The sequence below is a fragment of the Notolabrus celidotus genome, chromosome 23 (assembly GCF_009762535.1).
Source record: "Notolabrus celidotus isolate fNotCel1 chromosome 23, fNotCel1.pri, whole genome shotgun sequence".
NCBI lineage: Eukaryota > Metazoa > Chordata > Actinopteri > Labriformes > Labridae > Notolabrus > Notolabrus celidotus.
In genome coordinates this window covers 16,016,058-16,028,823 of record NC_048294.1, presented here as the reverse complement: position 1 = coordinate 16,028,823, position 12,766 = coordinate 16,016,058, and the positions used below count along the sequence as shown (strand labels likewise).

The following is a 12,766-nucleotide window of genomic DNA, read 5'->3' as shown; positions in this document are numbered from 1 at the left end:
TTATACATTATGGTGAATATAACATATGTTCTAAAATGCCCATGTTGCCAAGTTTTTCTTTTCTTTTTTTCTTCTGTTTTAATTTAAACTCGACATTTACATCATGTGAAAGGTTTGGGTTACCAGGTCATGTGTGGCGCACTAAAACTGCGTTATTATTATTTTTTGCCATTGTGCACTGCGTGGTTGTTTAACCAACAGTTCTGCGAGCGGAGCCGTGACTTAATAAATAATGAAAGCGGACGGAGGGGAGCTGCAGCTGATTTGCTGATGTCAGGGGGAGCCAGTGCAGCATTTCATGGTGCAGGGTGGAAACGCGCTGCCATCTGCCTCGATCGGCGCTCTCAGCAAAGCTCACACATGCAAGCCCGACAGGAAAGATGCTGCCAACTCTCAAGATTTGGGCATTGCTTTCTTTGTCGTTCTGCTTCTTGTGTCAACCGGCTCATTTGAAGAAGGGTTTCCGATGTCCTTCAACATGCAGCTGCTCCAGGGAGTCTATCATTTGCGTCGGGTCCTCCTATGTCCCAAGGATTACCCCCAACGACGTCAATTCTCTGTGAGTAGCCTCTCTATATGATGTTTTGCTAGGACAGTGCACGCATGTGTAATAATGCAGCAATCTGTGGCTTATTAAGTTAGTCATCTCTGATTGTATTCAATATGTACACCATCTTAATAAAAGGTGATGTTGCCAAGCAATGCAGCTAACCTCTGATTGATCACTTTTTAACATGTGACTTGCTTTTGGTTGCTTCGTTCCTGTAATTTTTTTTGCTTCATCCTCACAGGAGCATCGTCAATGGGACTTTCTCGGAGGTCAAAGAGGCAATGTTTGCTCACATGCCATCCCTCCAGCTACTGTAAGAGTGATTTTACCGCATGTAATTCCTCTGTATAATAAGACTGCCTTACCTTGTGGCAAAAACTCCTATTCAGTATGAACTGTACAGACAATCAGTGCAACTTATTTGACATTGATTTTGACACTTGGATTACTCTGATCACAATCAAAACACCCTCTTTATACCACTCAAATTAACTTTGAATTTGATATCATAGCATTATTATGGTTTATGTGATATTGGAGTGGAGGCACGTTCAGAAAATAACATCCTGATATATGTTACTGTTTTGCAGAAACAGCTACCCTCTTTTTAGTACACGTGTAAAAGCAATTAGCAGGAGGGTTTCACACAGAGTGGACACTTGAAATAAACAGATGTCTGTGCAATATCATGCAATATTGTATTCATCACAGGACATCAGTCTAGTATGTTACTTCTAGAGAGAAAGCTGCGTTCACAGCACAAACAAAGGCGTGGCAGTAATATACGATTTAGCCAAAGGTCTATTACACATGGTGATTTACTGCTTGATGTATGTTGTCATGAACTGCAAAAGCTTAGAAATATCATTGTTTTACTATCTCTTTGATCATTTCTAGAACATAATTGTATTTATGTGTGATGTTTCCAAAAAGGAGATGACAAGAAATTATATTTTTTGCACGCTTAGGTGTACTGAAATAACAATGGTGCCATGAAATACTAACATAATGGCTTGTACCACTCGTGATTGCAGAATTGGGTTTGGAGATTTGATTCTATTTTTAGTCACATAACTGAATTGTTAAAACACACAGTCTATTTTGCAAAGACATAAAACAGTATTTTATTTTGCCAGCCAGTGTCCGTTTATGTGAATGTTTCATTTCATTTCATTTCAGGCTTCTGAATTCCAACTCTCTCACAACAGTAAGGGATGATGCATTCTCAGGCCTTCCACATCTGGAGTATCTGTAAGTTCCTTTATTTTTTCTTATGAGAGAAACACAAATCATTCATTATATTTGTGCAGCTACTGGGATAAAATAACCAGAATCAGCTGCAACAGGACAAACTTGACCTCTTGATCTAAGAACACAAAATAGACTTATTGGCAATGTTATCTGCATTTATCGGTTTTGTGGTTAGATATTTTTTCAGAGAGTGAATGAGACAGCAAAGTATTGATCATACACCCTCTAGTGGTACAGTTTGTTGAATTCTCACTCAATTTCCCAAAATAATTTAATCAAAGATTGACAAATACCTTGAAGCATTGTTGTTAAAATTCCTAGTTCCAGTTGATCTGATATTTTATATCTTCATTTTATTTTTAATTTTGTATATGGAAAAAAAATATCTATTCATTGTTAGAATTCATGCCAATAACCGAATCAAAACCTTGTAAGTAATAACAACTTACAACCCCAATCCCCAAAAAGTTGGGACACTGTAAAAGGTTGATAAAAACAGAATTTTACGGTTTGCAAATATTTAAAACCCTTAATTTAATTAAAAATAGTATAAAACATATCAAATGTGGAAATGGAAAATTTTTCCTGTTTTATAAAACATATGCTGATTTTAAATCTGATGCTCAAAGCACATTTCAAAAAAGTTTGGACATAAACAAAAAAACATTGAAAAGATTGCATAATGCTACAAAAAACATCTCTTGGGGGAACATCTATGAACTAATTAGCTTTATTAACAACAGATTAGTAACATGACTGGGTACAAAAGAACATTCTAGAGAGGCTGATTATCTTAGAGGTAAAGATGGAAAGACGTTCACCACTCTGAGAGACTTAGGTCAACTGTGTCAGAATGATATTTCTCAGTGTGAAATTGCAAAGAATTTTGGGATTGTATCATTAACAGTACAGAATATCAATAAAAGATTCAGAGAATCTGGAGAAATATCTGAACAAAAGGGACACGGCAGAAAACCATTACTAGATAACTGATCTTTTGGCCTGCAGGGGACACTGCATTAAAAACAGACATGACTCTGAGGTGGAAATCACTGCATAGGCTCAAATCACTTTGTCTGTGTACACAGTTTGTCGCTGCATTCACAACTGGACCATGCAAAGAGGAAACCATACATAAACATGATGCAGAAACACTGCCCGCTTCTGTGGGCCTGAGTCCATTTAAAATGGATTTTGTTGGAGTAGAAAACTGTCATGAGGTCTGATGAGTCAGAATTTGACATTCTTTATGGAAATCATGAAAATCCATTTACTGAAGAGGAGAGGGACCAGCGGCTTGTTATTAGCGCATAGTTCAAAAGCCAGCATCTATGATGGTGTGGAGATGCATATGTGCTCCAGGCATGGGTAGCTCACACATTTGGGCAGGCATCATTAATGCTGAACAATATCAAAAAGGCTGAAATGATTTCCAAACCATCATTATTTTATTTTTTTTCGACAATTTGCACGTTTGTAACAAAGATTACAGACAACCAAGTTGCGCAGTAAAGAAGAGGCTTTAACACAAAGAAACTGCGTAACATCAATAATGAATGACAATACCCCGCCCACTTGCTCACCATGAATGTTCCTTACTTTTACCTGGGTTCACACATTGATTCGCCCCAACTTTACACAGACATTAACCGAGGGCTGACAGGAAAAAGTCTGCTTATAGTTGTGTTGGCCATTTGACCATTGAAGTTCAAACTTAAAGCCCTCATGAACGATGCCAGAAAATCTCAGGACTGCATATATGTGAGAAGACTTACAGACTTTAAGTTTGTGTGGACTTTTGAGCCCCCTGTATAATCTGTATTTTGTAATCCTTCTGTGTTTTTAACTGGAACAGGCTGATCCTGTCCAGTTTTACAATGGAAAATGTCATTTTTAACATGTCCTTTTGTCTTCCACAGGTTCATCGAGAGTAATAAATTAGAGACTACATCCAAATACTCCTTCAGAGGACTCAGGGACTTGACTCACTTGTATGTTTCAAACTTTAAAATAATTCCTAATGAAAAGCAGTTCAGTTTTCTATTTTGTTGTATTTGATTTCTTGAAGTGATTTTTATACAGAGAAAGTAAGCTGGGCTTTCTGTTTTCTTAGGATTTAGGTTCAACTCACAATGTTAACCACAATCCTAAGAAAACATTTATCTAGCTAAATTACATTCAAGAAAATTTACTTTTTTTGTCAGAGCTCACAAAATGACATTTGGTGTGTGTGTATAAAGGAATGATTAATTTTTTTCTGTTTCATGTAATATTTTCATGAGGTTCTGTGTTGATTTTATGCTGTCATTTTTTTAGGTCTTTGGCAAACAACAACATTAAAGCCTTGCCTAGGGACATCTTCATGGATTTGGACTCTCTGATTGAGCTGTAGGTTTATCAATCATTGAACAGTACAAACAGTTTCTTCTTTTGCTTTTACCATGTGAAAAAAAATCCTTCATCCATTTCTTTCTTAGTCATCGTGTTGCTCATGTTTTACGTTTCTCCCCAATAATAAACAGTTGTCCTCTTCTGCAGGGACCTTCGAGGCAATGCCTTTGAGTGCGACTGTCGTGCCAAGTGGCTGATGACGTGGCTAAAGAACACCAATGCCACAGTGTCGGATGTTGTGTGTGTCGGACCGGAGGACATGAAGGACAAGCGCCTCAATGATATGACTAGTCTGCATAATGAGTGCATCTCAACGGGTGAGAAACACCTGAGCCAGTTGGCCTTGTCTCTAGTCTCACTGGCGTCAGTATCAAGCAACACAATGGTGTCATCCAAAGAGCTGTGAAGAAAAAGGAAATTATAGTTCTCTCAAGCCCCTTTTACACATGGATGCACCTCTGAAAATTTGGCAATATTTCCTTGATGCATGGATGAATAGAAATGGTTATTCGAAGCTGGATCCGAAAAGGCTGAACTTGGTACCAAATCCAGATGCCTTTTCGGATCAAGCTTCGAATAACCAGGACCTGTATTGCTAAGAACCTTCGCAGACAATAGAAATGGTTGGATCTGTTCACCACAACTTCAGCAGATTTTATATTGCTTTCCTCCTAGAGAACACAGTGTGGCACCCCTCTCACCTAAACAGCATTGAAAATTTAATGAAGTGATCATGTGTGCGATAATCTTTCCTAGTGACGTAATTTTTAAAAAGAAAATTTCAGGACCTGAATGTCCTGAACTTGACAAACATTTTCAGGAGTTCATGAACAAGAGGGACTTCAGTTTACTCTTTTAATGTTGGATTATTTTAACTTTTTATTCCCTCAGATTTCGTGCTCCATCAGTCCATCGCATCTGAGTCTCTGTCTGTAGACACGTTCAGCTATAAGGATGATGTCTATGTGACTATTGCTGCTCCCAGCTCAGACAGCTGTATGGTTTACCAATGGGACCACATAGAGATGAACTTCAGGACTTATGATAACATCACAGGTACGGCAATACCTTTACTGCTTAAGAAAACCCTGGTTAACATAAACACACGTCATAGACCTGTTTTGTGCTTTTTCCCTTCCTTTCAGGCCAGTCCATTGTTGGGTGCAAGTCAGTTGTCATCCTGGACCAAGTGTTTGTCATCGTAGCTCAGCTTTTTGGTGGTTCCCACATCTACAAATTTGATGAGGACCAAAGCAGATTCAGCAAGTTCCAGGACATTGAGGTGTCCAAGATCTCCAAGCCCAATGACATTGAAGCATTCCAGATTGGTTCTGACTGGTTCTTTGTGATTGCCGACAGCTCCAAAGCAGGCCTGTCCACCCTTTACAAGTGGAATGATAAGGGCTTTTATTCATACCAGTCGCTGCATGAATGGTACCGTGATACAGATGCAGAGTTCTTGGACTTGGATGGGAAGGCCCACCTTGTTCTGGCAAGCCGCTCACAGGTACCTGTGATTTACCAATGGAACCGAAGCAACCAAAAGTTTGTCCTCCAGGGCGAGATCCCCAACATGGAGGATGTTGTAGCTGTGAAGCACTTCCGGATCAAGGAGGAACTTTACTTGGCTATGACGCGCTATATTGGTGACTCCAAAGTTCTACGTTGGGGTGCCAAACAGTTTGCAGAGATCCAAGCCTTGCCCTCAAGGGGGTCCATGATTCTTCAGCCGTTCTCTTTCAAAGATCGCTACTACCTGGCCTTGGGAAGTGATTACACCTTCTCGCAGATTTACTTGTGGGATGATGAGGAGAAACTCTTTGAACGCTTTAAGGAGGTTTACATCCAGGCACCACGCTCCTTCACTGTGGTTCCCACTGACCGCAGGGACTTCATCTTCACATCAAGCTTCAAGGGAAACACACAGATCTTTGAGCACATCATTATTGACTTGAGCTTGTGAAGGGCTCTGCCTTATCTACCCTTCTCCAATCGAACGTCTTCCACTGTAAGATACATTTTTAAAGAGGGACCAGAACTGATGTAATGATCTCTTAACTTTTTGATTTCTAGCAAGTGATTTGTAATGAATAAGAGCCGGGTCAGCAATGCTTGGAATCGCTTTGTTTAGTACCTTTTAGGTATTCTCCTGGGGAATGGAAAGATTTTAAATACAATTTGATCTTTTTTGGATGTACAGATTGTATTGTGCTAATGGTTTATACCCCTAAAATATACATCAGGACCTAAAGAAGAGATCCTTTTACTTTCAAAGGTTTTGGAGGTATTATTGCCCCCTACCTCATGTCCTTAAACCCTGCGATAATGTACAGTATGTTGCCTTATCAGCACTGGGGATCTGTGTTCTGATGGGCCTACAGTGCCTCCCACTGGCCGTGATAAAGTATCACTCCCCCTTTGCTTTTTTCGAAACAGGGAATTTCATGAAAGCACAAACCTTTAATTATAGTTAGTTAGACCCCAGATCTTAGAGTATAGTTGTTATGTGAAAATGTAACTGTAGGTGCTATAGATTAATGCATACAGTGAAAAGAAAGATTGAGGTTGTTGTGTTAGGAGGATAAATATTCAAAGCTTAGGCTAACAACACATACTATAAGAAACAACCAATTTACAACCTGGTATTTCAGAGTGCTTTAAGTGGGAAAGCAGGTAAAACTCTTGTATCCATTTAGTGTTCCAGTGTTGTTGTCAGGGAAATAAAAACTACTTACAGGTTTTTAAAAAAATGCTCACAGCTGATGGGACATGATTAAGCTTCTTTTTGGTCTAAAACTTAAAAAAGTATCCTCCTGGCAGAAGTCAGTAGACCGGTTTATATCATTTGATAGGACAAGATAATTTGTCTGTCCAAAAAATAAAGGGATTATGAGGTTTATGTAAATATATCCACTCAAGTTGAGAGATATTTTTTGCTCTGTCATTTTGTTCTTTGAAAATACTGAATGTTAAATGACAAGCTACGAAATGTACATAAAACAAGGACTGCAATGCCACTACATGTCACAAAATAAAGTCTCAACAGATCTTTGCACTTAATTTTAAATAGTTAAAATGTTACCGCAACTTGCAAGAGCATGACATACAAAAAAGACGTTTGCCAAATTAATTTTATTGATGAACCTATCAGACCCAGAGGTCTAGAAGTGCTTCTTTACTCTTTAAGTGAATGGTATTGCAACTAAAAAAAGGTAATGGAATATGCAAGCTTTACCACATGCCGATTATTTTGTAAGATTTTGTTTATGCATATTGAATGTTACTCTTAAAATACACTGTAAATTTAGTCATTTGAGTATCAAAATAAATGTTTGAAAGTATGATCGTAAGAAGTGTTTTATCAATTATTGATCATTAGGATTATGGCACCGGCAGTTTCATTCACAATCACAATTTTGAAATAATTGAACATGGTCATTGTGTTGTCACCATAGACTGTATAGATAATGGACGTAGTATCCATGACATCACCCATCTATTTCTGAAGCGCTGTTTTGAAGCCAGTCTTCAGCAGGAGCCATATTGGATATGCTGAAGTCAACCTTACTGCTGTCGAGCTAGTGTGAGGTAAAGAGGCGGGCTTTGAGCCTCCTAGCCAACAGCTACAATGTTCCCTCCTTTCAATTAAGTTAGTAGTGACTCTTATAATGGAAAACTCGTAATCTTAATATCTTCCAAATTGTTGCGTTATGAAAAAATTCACCCCCCATACAGTGTGTGCCCGTCAGGAAATGAGCTATCCGGACTACACTCGTTTTTTGTCCCAGGCTGTAAACATGTTTATTTCTGCTGTAAAGATCGTCTTTTTTGAATTTGTGTGTATGTGGTTTCCAGTACTTCCAGAGCCAGCCTCAAGCAGACACTCGAGAAACTGCCGTTTTTAACACTTCCACATTGGCCTCAATTCTCACTGCCGGAGGTTGCTGCTTGGTTGTCACCCAAAGTTTGTCTACCAGCTTTTTAGCCAACAGTGACCACATTCAGACAACAGGGTAGCATCAGACATGAGCAAGGGGTTGGCAAACACAAAGTCATATAAAGTCAAAATCAATAAAAGTAACAACGCATCAACAAACAAAAGAAATATAGCCAAGTTTAGTGACTGAATTCACCACAAATCAACATACGCACCCCAATAAAATGCTCAGTCATAATACAACTTCAGCAGGTGTGAGATGTGAAAATAATCCCTAGTACAGTTATTATGAATAAAGAAAATGACATAGAGACTACATTTCTTTTTTTTCTTTTGAGAAGGTTGTGAAAATGTTTAATTCTGCTGTGGAGTTTTGCTTTTTACTACAGAGCTCAATGGAGATTGACTTGCTTTTGGAGCATGCATGGCCATTTGAGGAGCTACAGTTTTTGGTACTAAAGCCTGGTTTATACTTCTGCATTGACTCTACTCAGTAGTAGCCAACACCGTCATGAGCACTATACACTTGTGCATCGGAACGTCTGCAGCGCTCTGCAGTACTCTGCCTAAATGCATGTAGGCAGAGTGATTTGTGGTAGTCAGATTGTCCATTTTTGCTTGTCTGTGCACCAGGAACTATGGCGACACCAAGTGTATTATGTAAAGTTAGAGCTGACACCGTTGCTCACACAGCAGGTATTATACAGAAGAAAAGAGAGGCACCAATGTATGGCGATTCCAAAAATATTGTGAATGCAGGAAATACAATGCTGCCCAGCGGTCCAACCACAGTCCACATTATTCCGACGCGTTGTTACATTTTTGAGTAGGTTCAGGTCAGGCTATGTAGGCCTGTGCCTAAGAACAGGGCTACGCACCCCTACGGCGTAGACTACAGCATCGATTCGCCAGAAGCTCAAACAAGGCTTTAAGCGGTAGCCATATTTTTCAACTCCTTAGGATGCCTCTTGTTCATGATTCTTTTTCTCTACTCATGGAAGAAATAAATATTTTTTTATTTGGAAAAACAAAGTAATTTACAAGTTATTCTACTGCCAAGGTATGATTGCATCTTAAAGTGGCAGTGTTATATGTAAGGATATGTGTAGTTAATTTAGTGAGGAGAACGAATAGAGGGGTTTCGGCTCAGCCTCAGGATTCTGTTTCTTATAACCACTGGCTGACTATACATTATCCAGCTTATTACCTGGCTACCAACTAAATATACGAATGAGGTGTAAGTATTGATCGAAGATGGTTTTATTGATTTAAAAAGGATTCATCGATGAAACAAAAAAAATGTTCCTCAGTTTTGACGGTTTAGTAGCGCTTTCATGGCAAAAGTATTCTTATCGGCCGACTTGCAGGTCACATTAACAATAAACATAGCATTTCCGTCTATACATTATCTCGCTTTACCGCTATAAATCCCATTAAATTGAGCATTTCCATCAATGTCAAAACACCAATGTTTTTCTGTGGTCATTTTTATCAGATGCAGAAAATAAGCAGCAACACCAGTACAGGCTCCTCATTCCTGCAACTTTTCTGTTGAAGTTTTCTTGTCACTCAACCAGGCCTGCAACACTGCCAAAGCTCATACCATGTCATGGTTTGTGGTTGCCTCTTGTCTGTTCCCTTCAGTTTGGTCAACGTCTCTTTCACTCAGCTCCTCGTGTGTTCTGACATCCCTCGCTAACTTCTGAACTGATTTTGTACTTCACATCTTCTTTTCTCTTCTGGTGGCTGGTCAGCAGGTATCAAGTATTTAACTCAGCCAGGTGATGAGCAAGAAGGTGGGGTAATAACTTAAGTTTAATAAGTTAAGTTGTTGAAACAATGGATGCACAAATGCACATTAACTACCAGCTGTATCATTTGGATATATTTGCAAAACAAAGAGCTTTTGAAATCCAGCAGTAAGTGCCTCCCCTGCACTTACTTCAGACTTTTATCAACACAAAAAATATGATGCCACCAGTCTCAATGATGTAATCCACAATTAGCCCAAGTTTGCAATGAATTACAATTCACCTGTCCTTTGGGCTATTTAGGTAGCATCAACTTTCACATATGTTCAACTGAGTTGTCCAAACCCCAAAGACTCTAGAATGTTCTTTGATTCATCCTCTTTGAAATCAACCCTCAACTTTATTTACTATCACCACAGAAGCACCTCCCACACAAAGAGGCACAGTGCCTCCCTCTGGTCGTAATAAAGTATCACTACCTTTTCATTTTCCAGCCAGCAAATGTCTAAAACGCAAATTATTTTAGTGTAGTTGGAACATGGACATTTTAATAACAATTTATGAGATATAACTTTGTTTTTAACTTTTACAATTTACTTAGCTTGCAAGAATTTTTGGGGGAAGTTGCAAAACATATGCAGAAAATATGTTTTAAGGTGTTTTTTACATGCTTGTTCTTTTCCATAACAGTTACAAAGCAAACCATGGTGCTGAAAATTATATCCTACAGCACAGGCAAATGTAAAACACTCTTGTCACATGAACACATGGAGAAATTTACCACCTACTTTCCACATGTGACTGATTCAATATTCTGCTTACACGTTACCATGAAGTGTACATTAAAATACAGAATATATCGTCAATATGTGACAATCCTGCACTAAGGAGGAGGGAGTGAGAGAGTAAGAGAAAGTGCAAGTAAGAGATGTGTTAAAAGAAAAGTTGAGCAGAGTTGGTAATAAAACAGCACAGTGAAGATAAAGATAACATAATGAGGTGATGAGCAGATAACACATGGATCTGATGTGACGGGCCTGAGGAAGATGTGGTCGGTGGTTAGTTATAAGTATCTCTGTAAATTGTCTAAATTGATTAATACAGACGTTTCATTTACTTGACTTAAATTTGAATTCAAAGTTCAGATTTAACATTACTACCAACCAGATAATTACATTTAATTTATTCTTTAATCTTGTGAAATGTGTGGCCTTAAGTGTCTGCAGGGAACCAAGGTCCAAGTCTAATGTGTATATGGGAGTAAACGTCATGTTGTTCTGCCTGACCCATCTGGGTGAGACGCCACAAGGTTATGACACAGCAGTGGGACAGGACAAACTGGAATTACTGCTCACTGGCATTCATAACAACATTTACATGAAAGCCAGGGCAGCCTGCACTTAGCCTGAGGGGAGAAGGCGCAGACAATGACAGTTTTAAATTGCTCATAAAACCCCAATCGCTTTGGATTCAGATCGCAATTGGAAGACTGAACGTTTATGTGCATGACTTGAAAACTTACCTGACCACCACACCCAAATCTTGTTTAAACGTGTAGTTCTGAGGAGGAGTGGCAAGAGAGAAAGAGAGAGAGAGGGAGGCAGACTGACGGGCAGAAAAACAAAGTCCTATACAGTCAATAATATAACTTCTGCTTGGTACGTTTCTTGTCTTGTGCAATCATCTGCTTCTTCAATTCAAAACTTATCATGAAAGAAATATCCCAATTCCAACAAAATTGTGAAGCTGTATAAAATGTGAACAAAATGGTTTGCAAATCACCTAAACTCTTTTCAATTTGTGACAAGTCTAGACTGCAGGCAGGCAAGTTTAGCACCCCCCGGACTCTACTACTACAGAGCCTTACTGTTGTTAGACTTGCAGAATGTGGTTTGAAATTGTCCTGTTGAAATATGAGAGGTCTTCCCTGAAAAAGATTTGTCAGGATGGCAGCGTATGCTGATCCAAAATCTGTGTATTATTCAATATTGATATTGCCTTCTCGGACTTGTAAGCTCCCCAGGAAAAAGTAGGTCAAATTTCAGTTTTTCAAACCAGTTATAAACTGCAATTCATCGAGAATCCGCTTGAGGCTGGCTGCAGAAACACCGGAAACCACATAGACATGAATGGGAAAAAGATGATCTTTGCAGCATTAATAAACATGTTTACAGCCTGGTTCAAAAAACGGCTTGGCCCTATGAAGCTAATTTCTCTATCGCCACACACTGTACGGGAAGTGAATTTTTTTCTAACGTGACGGTTCAGAAGATATTAAGATTACGATTACGTCACACTCTGCCTGGTTGAGTTCCGCATTTCCAATATGGCTGCCTCCATCGATTGGCTTCAAAACAGCTCTCAGGAACAGATGGGTGACGTCACGGATACTACGTCCATATTTTATAGTCTATGTGCTCCCAGCATTTCCTGTCTCTCTTCAGCTGTCCTATCAAATAAAGGCAAAAGGGCCAAAAATATAACTTAAAAAAAAAAAAAAAAAAGCTAAACTTGTAAAAACCATAGGAAGACACTTTATCTTATTCTGGTGAGCATTGCAGTCATTATAAACTAGATAAGCTCTGGAGCACTGATGTAAGAGAAGTAAACAGAGAAGGGAGCATGATTTATGTAGATGAAGAAACATTTCCCATGGCGCAGGGGAGTGATGGTACTGAAGTCTTCTTGAGGCTGAGAGATTATGGCACTGAAGTTGCTATTGGTAAGACAAGTTAGAGATATAGAGATAGTGAATGGTGTCATGGAAAAGTATACGGTGTCCAAATTTATTTGTTTAAAAAATGACTTTCTTATTTGTGTCTGTAAATTCTGAAGGTGGCAGGCATGCTGATTTATTATATCCTCTCTGGGGGACACCATCCTTTT

The 12,766-nt window shown here is 38.9% G+C and overlaps 1 protein-coding gene across 1 annotated transcript; it reads left to right on the top strand.

Moving 5' to 3' along the window:
- Positions 1-95: 95 nt before the first annotated feature.
- Positions 96-7,533, top strand: lgi2a (leucine-rich repeat LGI family, member 2a). The gene is made up of 8 exons (XM_034676434.1): positions 96-559; positions 792-863; positions 1,730-1,801; positions 3,721-3,792; positions 4,118-4,189; positions 4,340-4,509; positions 5,084-5,248; positions 5,338-7,533. Exons 1-8 carry the CDS (start codon positions 381-383, stop codon positions 6,153-6,155), a joined length of 1,620 nt encoding a protein of 539 aa, XP_034532325.1. The 5' UTR covers positions 96-380; the 3' UTR covers positions 6,156-7,533.
- The last annotated feature ends 5,233 nt before the right edge of the window (positions 7,534-12,766 follow it).

Bases quoted from the DNA above. Each gene is read 5' to 3' on its own strand.
- lgi2a (XM_034676434.1), top strand. From the start codon at position 381: ATGCTGCCAACTCTCAAGATTTGGGCATTGCTTTCTTTGTCGTTCTGC. The intron at 4,190-4,339 runs GTAGGTTTATCA...CCTCTTCTGCAG, and splicing joins TTGGACTCTCTGATTGAGCT to GGACCTTCGAGGCAATGCCT. The intron at 5,249-5,337 runs GTACGGCAATAC...CCTTCCTTTCAG, and splicing joins GACTTATGATAACATCACAG to GCCAGTCCATTGTTGGGTGC.